This window comes from Callospermophilus lateralis, chromosome 1, assembly GCF_048772815.1.
Source record: "Callospermophilus lateralis isolate mCalLat2 chromosome 1, mCalLat2.hap1, whole genome shotgun sequence".
Classification (NCBI taxonomy): domain Eukaryota; kingdom Metazoa; phylum Chordata; class Mammalia; order Rodentia; family Sciuridae; genus Callospermophilus; species Callospermophilus lateralis.
In genome coordinates, this window is record NC_135305.1 from 195,340,619 (window position 1) to 195,363,076 (window position 22,458).

The 22,458-nt window shown below is 31.3% G+C and overlaps 1 protein-coding gene across 2 annotated transcripts in view; it reads left to right on the forward strand.

Annotated features, from left to right (window-relative positions):
• Stt3b (STT3 oligosaccharyltransferase complex catalytic subunit B) overlaps positions 1 to 22,458 on the forward strand; it is a 92,697-nt gene that overhangs the window by 44,734 nt on the left and 25,505 nt on the right. For both annotated transcript variants that reach the window (XM_076843134.1, XM_076843126.1), the window contains exons 4-5: positions 11,940 to 12,005; positions 14,027 to 14,126. In XM_076843134.1, the coding sequence (XP_076699249.1) occupies positions 11,940 to 12,005; positions 14,027 to 14,126 (166 nt within the window). The remainder of the gene's footprint in view (positions 1 to 11,939; positions 12,006 to 14,026; positions 14,127 to 22,458) is intronic.

Consider the following 22,458-nt stretch of genomic DNA (forward strand, 5'->3'; position numbering starts at 1 on the left):
TTTCTTTTTCAGTCTTTTTTCTATCTCTTTCCAGGGGTTTAGGGATAGAAAAGGGGTTGGGGATTATATGTCCTAAATATGAGTATAAGCTCTATCACTGAATTACAACCCTATTCTAAATTGAAATGTTTTCTAATTTCCCCAGTAACTGATAGTGTCACTAAGGGGACTTGAGTTTTCTACCCTTCTCTAAATCTCTCATGACAACTCATTGTGGTTCCACAGGAAGGAGCTTATGAATGGAAACACCTGTATCTGAATCCACAGTTGGGACATCCTAACATTTGCTTATTTATTTGCCTTGATACTTTAGTTTTATAAGTTTAAGGAAACTTAAATATTTTGTACATTAGCCATGATTTTTTCCTCATTGTTGGAGTGACAATAACATTCTGTGTTGCAGCTTCATGTGTTCTAAGCACAAGAAGAATTCACCAGATCTTTAGTATTGTGAGCCAAAACACGAGATGGCCTGTGTTGATAGATCTAGAACAATACTTTCCACTAGAACTTTTTGTGATATGAAAATGTTCTCTGTTTACCCCATTTAAGAAGTTATTTAATGGTCATATGCATGTGGCTTTTTTTTTGGTGTGGATCTTAGGTGTTTGAGTATTACCTAGGTAAAATAATTTAATTTTATCTTTAAAATGTCCTAAATATTTATTTCTTTTAAAGCAATTAAGAAATGTTAACTTGTTCTGAAACCAAAGGATCTCAAAACTTGTGATAATTATTATGTCAAGTTATTGCTCAACAATACCCTAAACCCAATTAAAAAATGCTTTCAAAAAAATTCTGTGTAAGCCAGTCATCTGGATTCACTTAAATTTTCCTCTGGATTTGTCCATTACATAAAAGACAAATTATTTGTAAATGGCAATGGAATGTAGTTTTTATGCTACACCTAGGCTATAGCTAGTTTTGCCCTTTTTTCCAATTTAAATTCTCCTCAAACTTTAAAATTTAATTATAGGTTATACATTTAATGTTATGTATTTTGAGAAAAATAAACCTCATTGCCAAGCCCAAGTTTATCCAGATTTTTTTTCTGTTTTCTATAAATTTTATAATTTATATATATAATATAATTTATTATATTTATATATGTAATCCATTTTGAGGTGGGTTTTGTGAAAGGTAAAAATATGTGTCTAGATTTATTTCTTTTATGTATGGATGTCCAGTTATTTCAGCACCATTTTTTTAAAAAAAAATCATCCTTTATAGAATTGCCATTGGTTTTGGTTAAAGACCGATTGTTTTTTTTTTTTTTTTTTTTTTTTTGTAGGTCTATTTCTAGGCTACATACTGTTCCATTGATCTGTTTGTTTTTCCTGCAATATAATGCTGTTTTGATTACTATAGTTTTATAAGTCACAAAGTCAAGTATTATCAGTACTGTGATATTGTTTCTTTTTTTCTTTCTGTTTTGTGATGCTGGGGATCAAACCCAGGGCCTTGTGCATGTGAGGTGTGATGTTCTTGTTATTCAATATTGTGTTGGCTTTTCTGGGTCCTTTGCCTTTCCATGTAAACTTTTATAAATTTTTGGTATTTGTATTTTTAACCAAAACATATTTTACAATATTAAATCTTTCTGTTATAAACATGGAATATCCATCTATTTAGATCTTTAATTTCTTTAATCAGAGTTTGCTGGTTTTCTTTATATTTTATATATATTCTGATAGTCATTCCTAAGTATTCATTTTTTAATACCATGTGCTTATATGTACTGTGCTCAAAATGGTATTTGTTTTTAATTTTCTATTCTGGTTGTTCATTGCTGGTATGTGAGTATAAAATTGATGTTTGTGAACTAACCTTGTGTCCTAAGTGTAATCACTTAGTGGTTAACAATAGTTTGATTCTTTGGGATTATCTGTGAAGAAGTGTCAACTTGATTCCAGTCTGTATCCCTTTTATTTCCTTTTCTTATCTAAATGCATTTACTAAGACTTCAGTACTATATTGGAAGTGATGAGAGAAGACAAACCTTGTTTTGTCCCAATCTCAGAGGGAAAACATAATTATGAATTTATATCTAGACTTTTATTGATCTAGATGAATGTACTTAACCTCATTGTACACTGTCTTAATTATTATAGTTTGATAGTACATTTTAAAATTGGGATGTACTATAGATTTTTATGTATTTATAATGTATCCTGTGACTTTGATAAACTTAGGTGTTAAATTTATTTTATCTTCTAGATTTTAATACATAATAAGATCATGTTATCTGCAGAAAGGTGGGAGGAGTTTATTGCTGCTTTTCCAACATGCATACCTTTACAGTAATTTTTTTTCCTTGCTTAATTGTACTGAGTAGGACCTCTTAATACCATGTTGATTAGAAATAAAATTGATAGTCTTTCCTTCTGATTTTAAGCAGAAAACATTCAGGCTTTTATCATGAAATATTATATAGCTGTGGGTTTTTGAAAGATGTCCATTGTCATAACTTAACAAAGTGTTCTTCATTTTGGGTTTGAGAGTTTTTATAATGAATGGGTGTTAGATTTTATCAAATGTCTTTTGAGGTGATCACATAGTTTTGTCCTATTTTATATTAATTTATGGTTTAACAACCTCAACATTATTAATATTTTGAGCCAGGTAATATTTTATTATTTCTTATGCTTGTGTATAGTAGGATATTTAGGAAAGGTAGGATGTTTAGGAGCATTGCCTCTATACAATAAATGCCAGCCAGCTGCACACCCATCCTCTCCTCTAGTTGTAACAGCCAGAATGTCTCCAGAGGTTGCCTGATGTTCCCTAGGATTGAAAATTTACCCCCAGTAGGCAGTCACTGCCTTGATTATTTTCAGATGTCAAAACAGTTTTGTACTTCTGAACTAAACTCCATTTATTCAAGATGTATGATCTGGATTTATATTGCCTATATTTTGTTAAGTACATATAATGCTTATATATTGATGAGGGATATTGGCCTGCAGTTTTCTTTTCTTGTAATGTCTTTGGCTTTAGTATCAGAATTATAAAAGACTCCTAAAATAAGTTAGGGTAATGTTTTCTCCTATTTTCTGAGTTTTTATAGGATTGGTATTTGTTCTTTAACATTGAATTCATCATTGGACCTGTGAAGACTTTAGTTACTAATTCTATTTTGAAATGACACAGTTCTGGTCTGATTTTTGTCTTCATGAATAATTTGACAATGTGTATCTGCTTTGAAGCTTTTGTTTCATCTGAGTGGTCTAATTTATTGGCAGAAATTATTCATAAGTCTCATTTTAATTTTTGCACAGTCTGTAGTGATGTCTCTTTTCTTTCTGGTATTGGTAATTTCTATCTTCCCTGGCTGGCTTCATGTAACTTTTGGTTTATTCATTTTTGTTTTCTGTTGTATTGATTTCTTGGTGTTTATGATTTACTTATACTTTGCATTTGGTTTGGTTTTTTAAAATCTATTTCTACTTTCCTAAAATAACCATTAAAATATATATATACTTTAATTACCGCTTTTGCTGTCCTCTGTATCTAATATGTTGTGTTTTCATTGTCACATAATTCAAGATATTTCAAATTTATTTTCTTCCTTTGACTTATGTGTTCTTCAGAAGTATGTTAATTTCCAAATATTTGGAGAGTTCCCAGAATATTTTTTCTTGTTGATTTCTATTTCTATTGTTAAAGAACATATTGAGGCTTGTCTTATGGTTTAGCAAATTATGGCAAATACAGGGAGGCCACCCACTTTTATAAATAAAAGTCTGACTGGAACATAGCCCTGGTCATCACATTATACATTGTTTATGCTTTTTTTCCTATTGCAATGACAGATTTGAGTTGTCAGAGATATGGCCCCTAAACTTATATGTTTACTGCTTTGTGTGTTCAAGAAAATTGCTGAACCCTCGATTAGCATGAAATCTATCTTTTTTAAAGTTCTGTCAATTACTGAGAGGTAGTTATTGAAATATTCAACCACAAAAATATTGTCAGTTTTTGTTTCTGTTTTATGAATTTTAAGTATCTATATTAGATCCTTATACACTTGAAATTTTTACGTTTTCCTGGTATATTGACCCATCTATTGTAATGAATCCTTTCTTACAGTGAAATAGTTTTTTTCTAGAAATATTCCTTGTTTTAAATCTGTTTTGACTGCTACCAACTTGCTACTCTGATTTATTTCACAGCTTCTCTCATCTCATTCTTTAAATTCAAACTATTTGTGTCTCTGAATTTAAAGGTTTTGTAGACTATGTATAGTTAGATCATGCTTTTTTAAAATTCATCTAGACCATCACTGCCTTTTGATCGGAGCATGTTTTAGTTCATTCACATTTAATGTAGTTTTTGTTAAATGATTTGCTTTGCATGAGCCATTTATGGTTTTCTTTTGTGTTAAAATGTATTTTTAACTGTCATTTTAATTACTCTTTTTTTAAGCTTTGTTATTTATACTGGTTGATGTAGAGAACTTAGAACAGTCTGCTTCAGATTAATACAAACATAATTGTGATAAAATAATAGCAGCTCTGCTATAACACAACTTTATTTTTTCCTTCTTCTGTGGTATTATATGAATGCTATTTCTCTAACAGTACAGATTATAATAAAATATTTATATACTTTTTACCAGTAAATTAAGAAGAGAAAAAATGTAGAGTCTTACATGTTCTTCATGTTTACCATTTCCATTGCCCTCATTTTTTCTTTTGGGTCTGGTGTGGGTTTACTTTAGTATCAGCCTAAAGGACTTCCCTTTGTATTTCTTGTAGGACAAATCTGCTGATAATAGAATCTGTCAATTTTGTCTTCATTTTTTTCACTTTTTAAAAAATTTGTGAGACACACATTTTTTGTTTTGACTGCTTTTAAGTGTATACATTTTAGTGGCAGTATGTACATTCATATTGGGCACTGATCACAATCATCCATCTACAGAATACTCTTTATCTTGAAAAACTGAAACTCTATAACCATTTAACAATTATTCCCTCCCACTGCCAGCTCCCAGCAATCACCATTCTACTTTCTGCCTCTCTGACTTTGGCTATTCCAAGTATTTCCTAAAGTGGAATTATACAATATTTTGTCTTATTTAGCTGGCTTATTTCCCTTAGTATAATGTCTTCAAGGTTCATCCATATTGTAACATGTCAGATTTTCTTTTCTAAAATTGTGATAATATTCCATTATTCGTATATACCACATCTTTAATGTTGATTCACTTGTAGATGGATACTTGGATTGCTTCCATGTTTTAGCTGCATTGACCATGGGTTTACAAATATCTCTTTGAGACCATGCTTTCAGTTCTTTTGAGTGCATACCTTGACATGGAATTGTTGGATTATATTTAATTGTTTTAAAATTATTGAGAAACGCCATACTGTTTTCCACAATAGCTATACCATTTTACATTCCCACCAAAAAGTGTGCAAGGGTTTCAATTTCTCTGCATCCTTGTCAACACTTTTAACTTTGGTTTTATTTCCACAATGATGTTGAGCACCTTTTTTCATGTACTCATTAACCATTTCTGACATCCAGACATTCCTCTGGGCATGCACAATAACTTTTCAATTTCTAATGTATATTTGGCTGCTTTGAATGTTATAATCGTCAATGTCAGACTTCCAAAAATGAAACAAAATAGAAAATGAAGGAGAAAAAAGCACCAGCCACTTAAATTCCCTGGAAGTCACCTTAGCCCTGGGGAGATTTGCAACAGTGGGAAAAGATGCAACATTGGCTGGTATGCCTCTTTGTCTGCACCTCCATGATTTGAAGCCGAAACTAGTGATCCCCAGTGTTCAGAAGACAGGATTGTTTTTGAATTCTGCAAACTTCAGGCTGCTTCAGGAATAGGTGGTAGCTGCTACTCTGCTAAGAACCGAAAGTGGCCAAAATTAACCTTTATTTACTGTTCAAGTCTTCCCTGCCTAGAAGGTATAATCCCTCTATCAACTCCAAAGTTCTGAAATAGATTCTGCCAGTGCAATTTGTTATCTAAGTAGGGAAGAGATTTCTGGAATTTCTTATTCTACCATTTTCCCAGAATTCTTGCCTGCCTTCCATTTTGAAGGATAGTTTTATAGGAATATATTTAGGGTTGATACTTTTTTTTTCTTTTGATATTCTGAGCGTGTCATTCTGCCTCTATCATCTTTTTTTTCTGATACGAATTCAGCTAATAATCATATTGTTACTTCCCCATGCATTTTTTTCTCCTTTTAAGATTTTTCTCCTTACCTGTCAGAACTTCAATTACAGTATGTCTAGATGTGTTTTCTCATGTGTTTATTGTACTTGTTGGTTTGTTAGATTTCATGGACCTGTAGTTTAATGTTTACTATAAAATAGGAAAGTTATAATTGTTTCTTTAAAATTGTTTTTTTCTGTCTCTTTATCACCTCTTGTTTCTATTGACTAGTTTTCATTTTTACTGATTGTTCTGCTATCTCAAAATTGCTATTAAGCCTAGTTAAGGAATTTTTAATTTCTTCATTGTAATTTTCAACTCTAAAATTTCTAGTTGGTTCTTACTTCTCACATATAAGGATTTATATGTTTTAATTTCATCATCAAAATTCCCTACCATAATAGATATTTTCCTAATATTGTCTCCTTTGGTTCTTTTAATATATTTATAATAGCTTATTGAACTTTTTGTCCTCTAAATCCACTGAGGGTTTTTTTTTGTCCTTCCCACCTCCCTTACTTTCACCCCTTGATATATGCATCATATTTTCCTATTTCTTTGCATGTCTTGTAATTTTTTTGTTGAAGCTGGACATTTAATTTAAGTATGTAGTGACCCTGAATTCTTTTCATTTTTCTGAGACATGTTGGTTTGTTTTAGTAATTTACCTGGACTCCAACTGCAGAATCTCTCTCCCAGTCATGTTTTATTGATTTGTTTGCTCAGTTATTTTTATTTCTTATTTTTGTATTTTACCTTGGCTTTCTAAAGATCACCCCATGATCAGAGATTGCATGGCAGATAAAAATTTGGGCAGGTTTTGTGTTCAGACATTTGGGTTTATAAGGCTTCTACTGTGTGTTGATTAGTCAGATTGTGGGGTGATAAAACATAGTTCAGGGGCTGGGATTGTGGCTCAGTGGTAGAGCACTCGCCTGTCACTTGCGAGGCCCTGGGTTCGTTCCTCAGCACCACATAAAAATAAGATATTGTGTTCAACTACAACTAAAAAGTAAATATTTGGGGAAAAAAAAAAAAAGTTCAAAGTCCCAGCCAATTCTCAATCCTTCCTTGGCTTTTACTTTTAGCTTCTTTTCTCAAGTTTTCCCTTTATGTGTAGTTTCTTGGTAAGCGAAAATAGGTAGAAAGCTTAGCTCAGGGTTTAGTTTTTGTTTTTATTTGGCTTTCTCATTTTCAGGATCATTTTATTGATTTCTGACTAGTCTGTTCTTAACTATTCTCACAACTTTAGACAAGCTAAGTTTCAGATTTCCCCCCATTTGATCCTGTTTTTTCATTTTTACCTCCCCCAATACTGCATCAAGTCTTCCTCCCTGGACAAGAAAGCATTTTATTTTTTTTCTGCAATCTCAATCTAATTAAACTACCATTTTTACCAGACATGCTTTTGGAGCAGGCTCAGGTGAAAAGATCACAGTTCTCTATTTCTCACATTTGTTTGATTTCAAGTACCTGAAATGATTGTTCTCTCCTCTCTCCCATTCTTCCTTCAGTGGGGAATCTCCATCCGTATAACTACAAATGTCTCATGTCAGTTTTTCTTTGATAAAGTCTCCTTTTTCACTAGCTTTAGAAGAAAAGATTTTCTTTATTAATTTAATAAATTACATTTAATAGCTGAGAACTCAGATAATAAACTTATTCATTGATTTAGGAAGATACTGGCAGAAACCAATTAACTTCTTAATCTACTTGTAACGTCCCTTTTTTTTTTTTCTTCTCTTTTTTTTTTTCTTTCACTGTTACTCAATTCTGATTTCTCATCATTTTGTTCAATATTTCTTCCAAAATGATGAGGTTAAGTTCTAATGTTTGGAATGTCTTTTGAGTGCTGTACACAGGGCATTATGCTTTTGATGGTTTTTGGTTTTTATTTAATTCTCAAAATTTTATAAAGAGGGCTAGAGATATAGCTCAGTTGGTAGAGTGCTTGCCTTATATGCACCAGACTCTGGGTTCTAATCCCCAGCACTACCAGAAGAAAAAAAAGAGAGAGAAAGACAATTTTATAAAAAGATACTTTACTGGATAAGCCATAGGGGTTCAGAAAGACTAAGTAACTAGATTCAAAATCTATACCCTAAAGTCTTTCCAGTTCCTTTTGAATAGTTTTGCTGATCTGCTTTCACATTTGGGGCTATTTCCTCTTTTGTTATTCCTTTCTCTCCATGTATATTCCTTTGGGACTTGCCTCTTTGAAATCTTGACTATTTGCTCAGGTAGATTTTGTTACTCTCATTCCTGTTTTTATAGAACTTAGTTTATGCTACCCACCTCTGTTAGCATTTGGTGTATACTGTCTTTCATCAATTCCAAAACATATGCTTTCTGAAATATGGCATACCAATTACTTTTCTACTTACTCCACACCCTACTTCTTCCATTTCTGTACCCGCTACTGGATCCACTGTGGGTAATTTGAATTCTTTCATCTTTCCTGCCTCATTGCTTACAAATATCACTGTCTCAATAAAGCTTTTTGTAGATTTTCGTAGTTCCAGCCAGAACTGCTTTCATGCCTTTTACATTCAGAAACTGTAAGGACCACTATGTGCCCTTATTCACTGCATAGTCTCTATGGTGCCTTTGAATGAGGAGCTCACCTTCATGTATTATCTCCACAGTTGGAGCAGGACTTAATAATTTATTTGTTCAACATAATCTAACAAAGTTTATTTATTTATTTATTTTTTTGGTGTGGTTGTGTGTATATGTGTATATTAGTGAGTACTGAAGAATGTGTTTGATTTACTTTCCTCATTCTCCCTGAACTCAATTGGCTTTAGAGAGACTGAGCAAATTCAGGAATAGGAAATTTTTAGTGGTTGTAAAATACATCTTGATTTTCTTGTGATAAATTATAGTAACCTAAATCCAATCAGGAGAGAGAAACAGGCACAATATGGTTTTTTAAAAGGGAAATTTATATATAAAAAAGTATAACTGATAAAGAGTAAGACAGAGAAACTATGGTAACCTCTGCCTGAGGGGAAGTACCCAAGGAAGGACAAACATGAAAGGTATAAATAACCCTTTGGACAGGGTATGGTTCCGCCCATTAATAGCAGAATAGTTAAGTGGTTTGGACAGGCTGGAACTAATGTGGAGCTATTGAACAGGCAATAGACAACCCTCTAAGTCAGGCAGGTAAGGAATGGGGAATTGGAATATGCATGGGAGCTCTGGTTATCATCACGTCGTGAATGCTATAGAAAGAATCACCAGATCATGGTTGCCCAGTCACAGAAAGACTGTTCTGACTTGATGCTGGCATCAGCTCCATTAGATGAGTTCATACCTACACTGCCAACCCCTAGCATACACCTGAAGTGATAGGAGTACCCCTTCTCCTACAGTGTTTCTCTGAGAAACACTCTGCTGAGAAAGTTTAACATCATAGTCACCTTAAAGGAGTATTTACTTAAAGGAATCTCATTCTTTATCTTGACAGAATGCAATCAAGAACTGAGAGGCAATAACTGATAAATAAATATAAAGGAAAAAATGGATGCTTGCAACTTTCCCTGATAGCAGTTTTCTTCTCTACCTCCAGTTTGCTAGGATAAGCCTATCTTTTCTGCTCTCAATTTCTAGGTTGAACTTTGGTTGGTTGGTTGGTTGGCTCTGTTGACACCATTTTGTCCTGTTACTTTTTGTGCCCTTTCCTTGGGATTCCTTTTTGCTTTTTTGCCTACCTCATCTTCTCAGAGTACTGGTATTTCCACTTAGGATTAGACCTGTCTGCATTTCACTAGCACCTGCCATACTGCCTAAAAATTGTACTTTGGTCTATCTGTCCCTTTGGGCTCTATCTGTACAATTTTTGGCATTACCACTTTTCCCTTCTGTATTATACTTTCTTCCCTAATTACATTAAGTGCTATAAATTACATTAAGTGATATAAATTTGAATTTGCCTCTCAAGACAAAAAGATAAACTCTTTGTTAATAACTAGAATCAACAAATGGGACTAAAAAGTTTTTTTCTCAGCAAAAGAAACAATAAGAGAGGTAAATAGGGAGCCTACATCCTGGGAACAAATCTTTACTCCTCACACTTCAGATAGAGCCCTAATATCCAGAGTATACAAAGAACTCAAAAAATTAGACAACAAGATAACCAATAACCCAATCAACAAATGGGCCAAGGACCTGAACAGACACTTCTCAGAGGAGGACATACAATCAATCAACAAGTACATGAAAAAAAAGACCTAAAAAGAGCATGCTACAGGGACACTGCTACATCGATGTTCATAGCAGCACAATTCACAATAGCAAGACTGTGGAACCAACCTAGATGCCCTTCAATAGACGAATGGATAAAAAAAATGTGGCATTTATACACAATGGAGTATTACTCTGCATTAAAAAATGACAAAATCATAGAATTTGGAGGGAAATGGATGGCATTAGAGCAGATTATGCTAAGTGAAGCCAGCCAATCCCTAAAAAACAAATGCCAAATGTCTTCTTTGATATAAGGAGAGTAACTAAGAACAGAGTAGGGAGGAAGAGCATGAGAAGAAGATTAACATTAAACAGGGATGAGAGGTGGGAGGGAAAGGGAGGGAGACCCTCAGGGTTATACAAAATTACAAGAGGAAGCGAGGGGAAAGGGAAAAATAATACAAGGGGGAGATATGAACTGCAGTAGAGGGGGTAGAGAGAGAAGAGGGGAGGGGAGGGGGGATAGTAAAGGATAGGAAAGGCAGCAGAATACAACAGACACTAGTATGGCAATATATAAATCAATGGAAGTGTAACTGATGTGATTCTGCAATCTGTATACGGGGTAAAAATGGGAGTTCATAACCCACTTGAATCAAAGTGTGAAATATGATATATCAAGAACTATGTAATGTTTTGAACAACCTACAATAAAAATTAATTTAAAAAATAAAAAACTATGTAATGTTTTTGAACAACCAACAATAAATAAATAAACTCTTTTAATATAGGATTACTCATTGTAGAACTCATTCAATTGATTTTTATTTTTTGTTTTTGGATACTCATTTTAAAGAAGACTCTTTGAGAGTCTTCTTTAAGATCTATCACTAGAGTGATCTTATGTTTCTAAAACTTAAATTCAGTTTTCTGAAGGTGCTAATGCTTAGCTTTTTCAGATGGACAGTTAAACTCATGTTTGAAAATTTCTTCTCATTATAAGACACAGATTAATCAACTTTTGGACATTATCACAGATTGCCTTTTTATTTGAAAATTTTACTTGCATATCATAGCACTTTAGTGTTATAATTGTTTTATATTATTGACTATGGTATCAGAAAATTTCTAAGTGTAGTAATGAAAAGTTTTAAAAATGCTAAGAATTATATGTTAAATATACGTGATTGCATATTTAAATAAAGACACATAGGTTAAACTGTTAGGTCTAAGTAAATCAACCATATAAAAATTATAGATATACTTAACAAACTTATTCCTTAAGGCCCCGATTTATTGACAATCATTTTAAGGTTTAAGGTGGAAAAATGTAATTTGTTACTTTTAAGATAATTATTTTTACTGAAAACCATGTGACAAAAGGAAAATAGTCTGTTATTTTAAAATGTCTGCTGCCCAGTGGTAAAAATGTGTGTATTAGGTAGATCTGGATGTTCCAGTAATCTCAGTATTTAATCTTTTGTAGCACAAGTTTACTAAACATTTAACTTTTTTTAAAAAAATGGGAGGAATTTTATAAACATTTTTATTTATTTATTTTTAGGTAAAATCTGTAAAAACTGGGTCAGTTTTTTGGACGATGTGCTGCTGTTTATCGTATTTCTATATGGTAAGATTTCATATTTGAAACTATATGAGCTCTAATTTAGAATTTAGAATAATTCCTCCTCATTCTTTTCTAACCCTGGTCTAATTTTTTACATCCTTTCTCCTGAAGTCTTTAAGGATTTTGATTTTGTCTAATGTGTCACCTAACATTGCTACCAATCCTCTTCCCTTGTCCCCAGGACCTTTATAGACTTAATGATCAATGACATTTAGACTTAAAGTTTAAAAATTTTTAAATTGTTTCTAGCTTTTGTTTTTCAGGTTAGATTACAAACTAAAAAAGAATAGGGAAATTTTCCTGTTAAATATTAAGTTTAGACCTATGTTTAGAAGAAATAACTTTTGTTTAACACTCAAATAGTTTTAAATGCCATACTAAAATTATTTTTCCATATTTGAATTCACTCTGAGTAACTGCTTAATGGTAAAATAATCTAAATTTTAACAGTCGTTATGTACTCAACTGAGTAAGTTGACCTAGAGCGGAAAAATAAGAAAAAAATGCTACCCCTAGTAAAGATTAACTAAAAAGATGGAAGGAATGAAAGGAAAGGTTATAAAAAGGATGTTCTTTTGGCCTATTCTGTTCTCTTTTCATTCCTTAAAGTAAATGGAAAAAAATCTTTTTTAAGATGAATTTCTATGAGACTGAGAATAAATTATTACTAATAAGCATAATATCAAGTATTTTTCAAATATCAAATTTACTCAAAATTGTTTTTGGTTCTTCATTTGTAAAGAGTCAAAGTAGATAAGGTAGTGTATCGATATGCATCATTTTCAAAATTCTAGAAATTTTCTATAGTCATTACTAAATAACGGTCACATATCCTAAGTTAGCCTATAAACTACCTGTACAGTTTTTAAGTTTCTTTAAAATTGGGGTTCGTACTACCAATTCATTCTTTTGCTTCTCTTTTTCAACCTGCAGCCTATATAGTAGTCTTGTGTTGAATGTTAATAATGTTAGCTAATTTTTAAAAATCACTGTATAGAATAAGAATGAACTCTTAAGTTATTTGTGGCCCTGTGAAAGTATTTGAAACCTGAGGAACATCTTGTGCATTTGTCCTCAGTAATAACAAACCCATATGCTTTGAAATTTATACTTAAACTTTGGAAATAACCAAAAGTCTTTCAGTTGCAACTGGTGTTTATTTAGGGTAATTTTGTATTTTGGTGAAAAATAGTATGTGACTAAAGCAGTTATTTATATGTATCAGGCAAACTGATGGCAGTTCCTTAACATGGGTTTCTGAATATTTGAGACAAGGGAAGAATTATTTTATTGTATATGTTAATATATATCCCCTTTTGGTGACTTTTGGTATCAATTATTCTTAGAGCACATCCAAGAATGTTGATCTTAGCAAGAGCTTATTGCCTATTATTGAATTACTGAAAAATTAATATATTGTGGAGAGTAAACATTTTATTTTTAGAATTTTTATTAATTTAGACTAGAATATCCTTAGTTATCCTGCTTTAGAATTCATTTATAGGGGGAAAAAATCATACCCAATTAGCACTTTTAAGAATATTAGAGCATGTTCAGATCATCTGCATATCTCTTTCAGTTAAGATGTGAATGCTTACATTTATTGTTCTAGTCTCAGTGAACTTTTTTGCAGTAGATTTATCATCAAAAATAGTTGAAGTAACAGCTGTTTTTTATTCTAAAAATGTATGGTCTGTATTTTAGAACTCCTTGTCTTCATGACAGTCTGTTTATTGCCAATTCACAAATTAAAATATTCTCAACTTTACTATTAAATCTCATTTAATTTGAACATTTCTTCAGTGAATTGAGATAAACATATTGGATTTATGGAATCATGTTACTTTAATTTTCAATAAAAATAAGGGTATATGGGTTATTTAAAAGTAATACTACATTTAAGCATCTTTCAAATTGCTGAAAGTCCTAATGTTTTATGTTTGCTCATTATGTTTAGATTGTCTTGATGAATGAAATGTACCTACTTTTAAAAGTAAAAAATTATATCATTTCTTTTCTCATAGGTCTCTGCTTGGGGTGGTTATGTGTTTATCATCAACCTTATTCCACTGCATGTATTTGTGCTGTTACTGATGCAGAGATACAGCAAAAGAGTCTACATAGGTAAGTGATTTTAACTTTGAAATGTATCAGTGTTATTTTCACTGAGTAGACATTTCTGGTTTGGGTCAGTATTATTGATGAAAAGGTGAAAATTGTTTGCTTTTTATGTTGATATGAGGTCCAAGCATTTTGCATAAATGCTTTTATAATCAGCTTTAATTTGATGAGGGTTGGCTTATTTCATTTTGTGGAAATTAATCATATTTACTAGCCTTCCCCCCCCCCCCCCGCCCTTTCTTAATTTTGGAGAAGGACATTTTTATTGTGAAAATTATCCACACTTTTTTTAACAACATATTCAAATTCATCTTACTCTAAGAAATTGACATCCTCAAAATAGTTTTATAAACTTTTAAAAGCCTTTCTTGTATAATATACAAAAAGACTGAGTCTCTCTGTCTCTGGATAAATCTATATTTTCACCACAGGTTTTAAAGTAAATTTTTTGACAAAGATGTTTAGTAAAAAGTGAAATCTCAACCTTAGAGATTATTTTCTGTAATAAAGATGGAGCTTTTAAGGGCTGAATAAATCTGAAACCGTCTTAGTGTTATAACAATGCTGAAAAATAGGCATATAAAACTTGGTTAAGTAGGTTCACTTTTTAAACCATAGCAGCTTGGCAGTTCCTCAAAAAATTAACTTAATGTTTTTAGCAACATTGATTATTCTTAATAACCTAAAAGTAAAGATAACTAATGAATGGATAAATAACTAATGAATGGATAAATAAAAGGTGGTGTATGTATACAGTGGATTAGTATGCAACCATAAGGAATGAATAAATACTGACGCATGCTATAATGTATGTAACTTTGTAGTAGTCATCATGCTGAGTAAAAATGCCAGACACAAAAGGCCACATAGTATAGGATTGTGTTTGTATGAAATGTCCAAAATATGCAGATCAATAGAAAAAGTAGATTTTTGGTTGCCAGGTACTTGGAGTGAGGGACAATGGCCTTTCTTTTTTGAGAGAGAAATATTCTGGAATTGTATAGTGGCGATGATTGTGCAGCCCTGTGAATATACTAAAAACTCATAAATGGTAGATGTTTAGAAGGTGAATTTTACAGTAAATGAATTATATCTCAATAAAATGAAAAACAAAAAATTTATAGTATGCTAGTGACATTTATATCTGATTGCAGAATAAAAATCATTGCCAAAATAGATATTAAATTCTTATATACCACAAAGTGTTCTAAATTTATATATATATATATATATATATATATATATATATATATATTTAATTTATTTAATCTTCATAATGTCTCTTTGAGGATAGGTACTATTACCATCTTCATTGTACAGATGAAGTACAAAAGGAGACATAATAATTTGCTCTAGATCTTGGAGCTAAGGCCCAAACATAGACATTTTGGCTTCAAAGATATTACTGTCCACTATAACTATTATATTCAGAGATGCTACTATTCACTATAACTGTGTGCCTCTTATAAAAAGAAATAACCTTACAGTTGTGATACATCAACCTATATTTCTTTACTCTGAAAACACTGTAAACAGTACTTTTAGTCCAGAAAGAAAAACAATGGATTGAACTATATTCCTCAGATTTTTGGGAGGGCGAAATATAAAGAACAAAAAAAATTAAAGTTAAATGGTTATAGAGGAGGTATTAAGATCGTTTTAAAAATCTGGGGCCCAGAAAATTTAATTGTCACAGGAATAAAATAGGGAGGCAATCGAGAGAGAAGTTTTCCTGAAGTGCCTAAAAGTCAGGAAGCTTAAGGAAATGTTAGAAGTAGTCAGATAAATACAAAGGTCAAATGGAAATATTTTCCACATTAGAGTTTAAAATGGTTGAACTCCCTTTGAATATTAGCAGCAAGATCAAGAACTGGACGACAGTTCTGTATGAGGATTAAAATTGAGGAAAAGGACTTTGTATGTGGTTACTGGAAATTCTCTAGTCACTTGAGAATACCATGCAATTACTACTAGCACTTCAGTTGGCTCTGAGAATATTTCTTCTCTTTCTTTAGAAGAAAGAAAAATAACATGGTTTTGGGATGTACATGTATATAAAATTAGTTTTGTGAATGTCTTATGGACCCTGCTTGTTTCTTTTATCTCTTACTCTACCCATATAATTATCTAGCAATATTCTTGGTGATTTCTACTCTGCTTTCATAGGGTTTTCTTTTGAATGAATAGAAAGTGATGGTATTCTCCTTGTATTCTAAATACCAAATTAAATGAGTTTTAAATTAGTTATATAAAATTGTTATTAAAAATTTTCCCTTTTTCTATATTATTCTGCATTAAGCTTAGGAAAATGGTAGTAAAAAGCAGTCATCAAGTATTACTAGTGACACTTTGCTTCTGTTTTCTAAATTTTCTATAATGAATATGTATTAAATTCATAATATATGATACTTAATTTTTAGTTTGTAGAAATAAGAATTTTACCTCATGGTACAGAAGGACTACATTAATTAATTTAAACAGTTAATGATTTTGGAATATTTATGGCATCATCTAATTTATGGTATTGTCTAAATTTTCTGTAGCAAGTTTACTTGAGTAAGAGATTAGCAGAATTATCTTTTTGACATTTAAAATGCATTTTTATGGTGATGTTTGCTGGAAACTTTTATTAAAAGAGTAAAGTTTATAGACATACCACAAACTTAGTTCTGTGCAAATTGTGGGATTATATATTTTGGGAATGAAGAAAAATTTATCCTATTGAATAAGAGTAAGCAAAATTGCTAAGATTCACATTTTTATTTAGCAGCTGTAAACAACACCTAATGCTAGGTCAATTTAGGGGGAAAAAACTATTTGAAAGATTACCTCTTACATCCTAGGATTTTTATATGTAAAGGCTCTATATTTTGTGTAATTTTACTATACTATTTATTTAAGAAATTAAAGTGAGTCCATTAGGCATTTGTTGTTTAATACTGAAATTTTACTAGCCATTATGATAAAAAATGAATAAACAATGATCATACTCTAAGGAGCTTATATTATAATGTAATCAGCTTTATAGCCTGTGATCAAAATGGAAATTGGGAGAAGTTTTTAAAGTCAGTTTGAATTTTGAGGGAAATTTTGTTAGACTTTCCAGCTAATCATGTCCTTCTAAAAGTTTTGTAGATAAATCTTAATCTTGAGACGAGAAAATAGTAAAGGAACATATTTACAAAGGATTTTTGATGATATGACCATAAAATATGAGTTCAATATCATACATAATAAGCATACATACTTCAAGGTCAAGTTACCAGGATTTAATTTCTGGTCACCTACTGCTAACTTTAGACAGATTACTTAAGTCTTTATGTATAATATTCTCATGGGTCAGATAGAGATAAGAATAGTTCCTGCCTCACAGAACATTAAGGATAAATGAGGTGCTTATAATAGCACTAATATTAAAAAGGTGCTGTTTGTTTATGTCTGTTAACATTAAAATTTTGAATGAATAGCCAAAAGAGTTACAAAGGGAGAGGTAAATTTGAAATCTTAGGAGATAAAACCCTAATATGAGTCTAAAAATTGTCATTCTTTCCAGGCACAGTTGCACACACCTGTCACCCAGCAATTTAGGAGACTGAGACAAGAGGATTGCAAGTTAATAAATAGATAGGACTGAGGAGGTGACTCAGTGGTAGAACATCTTTTTGAAGTGAAAATAAGTTCACTGTTAACTGTTTATATATGTATGTGCTGGGGATTGAACCCTATATCTCACTCAGCCTGTTAAGCAATAGTTCTTCCTGAGCTTAGCAACTAAAACAGCTGGTAATAGAGTAGTAGTCTTTGTTTATAATTTTAAATATAAGGTAATTGAAAAAGTCAAATATTACTACAAGGCTTATAGCAAAATCAGCAGCTCCCTTCCTTACTTTTTGGGGGGTCTGGCTCACTTCCTTAAATATTACCTACCGTTCTTTGGACTCTTATTTCTTGATTTGTTTTTTTTAAGCTGTCACCTATTGATCTCATGTTACCCTTGACTTTTAAGATTTAGCTACTCCATTAGTTATTTCTATCTATCTCTATCTCTTTCACACATACCTGTAATACTCTTTCCTACCTCTCTACTCTGAATGTATTTATATTATAGCTTTTAAAGATATGATGTTTGCAGTTTTTAGGAAAAATAAATCTGATCTGTTTTAAAAGGTAAAAATATTACAGAATCTTCTTTTTAAAAATACATAGAACTTTATTGACATGGCCTGTTTCAGAGTCTTGAGAAGTCTATTTTGAGAGGAGGGGTAGGAGTATTGTGAAATAACAAAGACTAGCACCAGCGTACTGAAATAGGAATGTAGTTTAATTTATGAAATAGAAGAGAAGTAGCATCTCTAGTCTCGAATATAACCTGTACTGCTTACCAAAGTAATTTAACCTAAGAGATTAGAGCTACCTGCCTTGTACAATAAATAAATGAGGATCAAAAAATCAGTTAAACATGGAAAATAGTAGTGGTTTATTCCCAAATGAGAATTGTAAATCAGCAAAGAATTCACAAAACAACAAAAACGAAGTCATGTTTCCTTATTACAGAGATATGTTTTTTAAATTGCTGTTAACATTTTATGGGATAGAAATGTTAACTATCAAAGTAATGTCTTTGCCTTTTGTGTATAATTGAAGTTAATAGAACATCTTTTGGACTGAGTCACTTCCTTAAATATTATCTAATGTTCTTTGGACTCTTAAGTAAAGCTATTAATTATCCTTTTTGTGTATTTAAAAATAACATAGGATATAGTAAACAGTCTGTAGAATCAAGAAAGGTAATTATAAAATATCTATTTGTCAAAATAATTTGACAGATGGCACATTGTGCTATAAGTGTTCAGTGATTCTTATAATTTGGATTTTGTCTTCTCTTTATGGTCTTGAGTTTGTAAAAATTGTTTTGAAACTCATTTTCAATTATTTTACCTTATTTAATATAGCTAAATTTTACTGCCACAAAATTCATGAAATAATAATTCTAGTATTTATAATGGAAGTCAATATGTAATTAAACAGTTTTAATGATTTTGAGCTAAGATATTGAAAGCAATAAAAGACTATGAGTTAAGAAAAATTTTTATTAGTTGTAGATGGATACAATACCTTCATTTTATTTTATCTATTTATTTTTATGTGATGCTGAGGATAGAACCCAGTGCTTTACACGTGCTAGGCAAGCACTCTACCACTGAGCTACAACCCCAGCCCAGCTGTATGATTTTTATATTTATGGTAGGTGAAGTTTTACCAAGACAAAAGATCAACCTGTATCCTACAGATGTTATTTGCCAGTATATGGAGTATTTCTGTATAATCTTAAAATGATTTTCCCTAGACTGCTCAATTTATCAATGATGTACTTTCTTGAGTTTTGTTTTGCCTTTCTAAATTGTACCTTTAAAGTATGTCAACCAGGAATAGAAAAAGAAAGGGACTAATCAAGATTTTTGTCCTAGATCTTCATTTAAATTTAGAAGTTTTTGCAGTATTGGTTATATTTATATAAAGTGAGTTTCCCAGATGAGTATTATAATAGGCATTCATTGATGCTATTGGGGGAATGGGTAGAGGGTTTTCCTTATCCTGGCTTATAATAGATAGTGTTTTATTAGCGGGTATTTTAAAGGTTAGTTTTTGGAAAAAATTCACCTTGAGTGCACAAAGAGAACACGCTGTTGCTTCAGTAACCTATACCGTTAAATATAACTCATTGTTTATTTACAAAGGATTAGTCTTCCAATATCTTCTTAAATTAAGACTCAGGATATTTAGAGCAAGGGAAGGGTCTTACCTAAAATTTAGTAATAGTCACTGGCTTGATCAAAAATGCTTTTTCAACAATGGCTCTTCAATGTTCTGTAAGCTAACAAATATAATAAATCAGCCTGTTCTTTTTGAGAATTGTGTCTATTTTATAGACCAGAAGAATTAATTTATGTGTAGTTAATAGACTTATAATTAATAAATGTCTTTAGGTGCCTACTTGCAGTAGTAGTTGAGATTAAGAAAAGGTAGTGTTAAGAAGGCCCTAAATGTTTTTTAGTGATAACTTGATTTGTGATTTCATGTAGTTTAAATCTTTTTAGTCTGTATTTGTTTTTTTTCTTTTTGTTTATGAATTAGATGTACTGATTATAACAGGATCTTTATATAGTAGTTAAAATCTCAACATAGCTCTCGAGGTTACTCAGGAGCCTTTATTCACTACTTTTAAGTTATGAGTTCCTCTTAGTCTTCACTCATTTATATTTATAGATTTCAGTGTACTTTGATTATTATTATCTCATTAGCCATTCCAGAATTAAATGAATTGCTTCCGTATAATTTTAAATCCAGATATATTTATTCTAAATTATCTTTTTTTTTTCCCCCCTGTTACATTATCCTTGATTTCAGTTCAGGTATTTGTACAAGATTTACTTACTATTGTTATAATTTTATAAGTGTCTCTGCTTAAGTATTTTGATTAAGCTATTTCTTGCTACTTTTACAAATCAGAGCTTATAAAATTCAAGTTTCAGTGACTTATTTTCTCCATAGTTTACCATGAACAGTGTCCTTGGAAAAGAAAAATAGTTCTTTTCATTGTGTATACCTGTTAAGTTAATCATGTATCTTCTCTCTGCTGGTCAAGAATCAGTTTTTTGTGGTTTGTTTTAATCTTGCATTCATGTAAATGAGTGGTAAATTTCTTACCATTTTTCACCTTGCATATTTATCAGGGAGGTCACAGTGTCTTTATTAATCAGAAATTTCAATATTCTTACCAATCTTTAATCGTATTTGTTAGTAATAAAGCAAATTGGTCGGATTTTAAGGTATTTCCCAACTTTTTCTTTGGGTTTATTCTATTTTGGTTAATACCTAAGTAGTATATAGCAAAGGAATATTTTGTTACCCATCTCCACTAAAGATTAGCCAGAAGATAAAAGCAAATCAGAAATAATAATGTAGTATAATGATGGTGGGTTAAAGTTAATGAGAATATAATATTCACAAAACTTTTCTGACTTTACATAAAGATAGAACTCTATATTTTTAAAGTTATTGTTATACTATCAACACAAGTTGTAATGCCTGGTCAGAGAGGAGGTACTTAAAACAGCAGGACTTAAAATTTCAGTGGGACTTGAATCAGACTTTCCATTTCTTTTTACTGTATCCAGTAACTCATTTGAGTCTCTTTTAAGTCAAGGCCAATGGTGTTTTTCCTCTCTGTATCTTATCTTCCTATACCATACCCTTGGATTTAAAGTGCTTTTAAGAATGAAAACATGTGTAGGCTCTGTTTAAAAGAATACTGTTTGTTCCAGATCAACAAGATTTTCTTAGGTTAAAAATAAACAATATTTTTGTGTATGTGTACGTGTTACCTGTATGTACATATCTTGGTTATTTTTTTCTGGAACTTTTCTGACATTTGAATTAAGATCTGTAATAGTAAATGCCAGTAACTGTGCTTCCACAGGATGGCAGTATGGCAACATTTTCATGATGTGTAATAAATGATATACAACATTACTGATATTGTGCATTTTCTTAGACCTCACCACTTTGATGGAATGCTTTAATATTCTGCTTTAAAGGGTAAGAAAAATATTTAACACTGATGAGTAGAAAGTTGTAATAGTTGTGGATAGTAGTTTAGTTCCTAGATCCTTCATAGGAAGGAGAATTGGTAGAGAATGATTGCTATGGCTATTCCTTACTGAGGTCTTCTGAGAACATTGGAGAATCAATACAGAAATTGCCTACTCCTCTTCCATGCTCATGTCAAGAAGAAATCTCTCCCCTGTTGAAGTTTTTAATAAAGCCTCACTATCATTACTGTCAGAAGTAACTTGCTTCATTGTGTTATGGTTGTTTGTATACATCTCACTCAGATTTTGCCAAGTCTGGAGGAAGTATATGCTTTTATATTTTGCATTGGAAGTTGTTTATTTTTAAGAAAATTACCACTTCTTTCTACTCTAGCAAATTTGATTTCTCATTTTTTAGATTTAAAATGTAGATTTGTAAGTGTGATTAAAAAAGATGTTTTATGTCTATAATTTTACACATTTGAGAAGAAAATTATTATTAAGGAAGATAAATGTGTGATGCTTGATATTATATATTCTTGGCAAGCAATCTTGAACTTTATTTAATGGAAATGCTTACCCCAGTGTATTGAAGAGTACTGTGAAATAGGATATACATTCCCATGTGTAAACATCTCAAAATTAACAATTCAAAAATAATAAAAAATTGGAATGACTTTTTGGTTCCAGTTCTCCTCAAAGAGAATGCTTATATTTGGGTTATATTATGGGTACCCTATCAG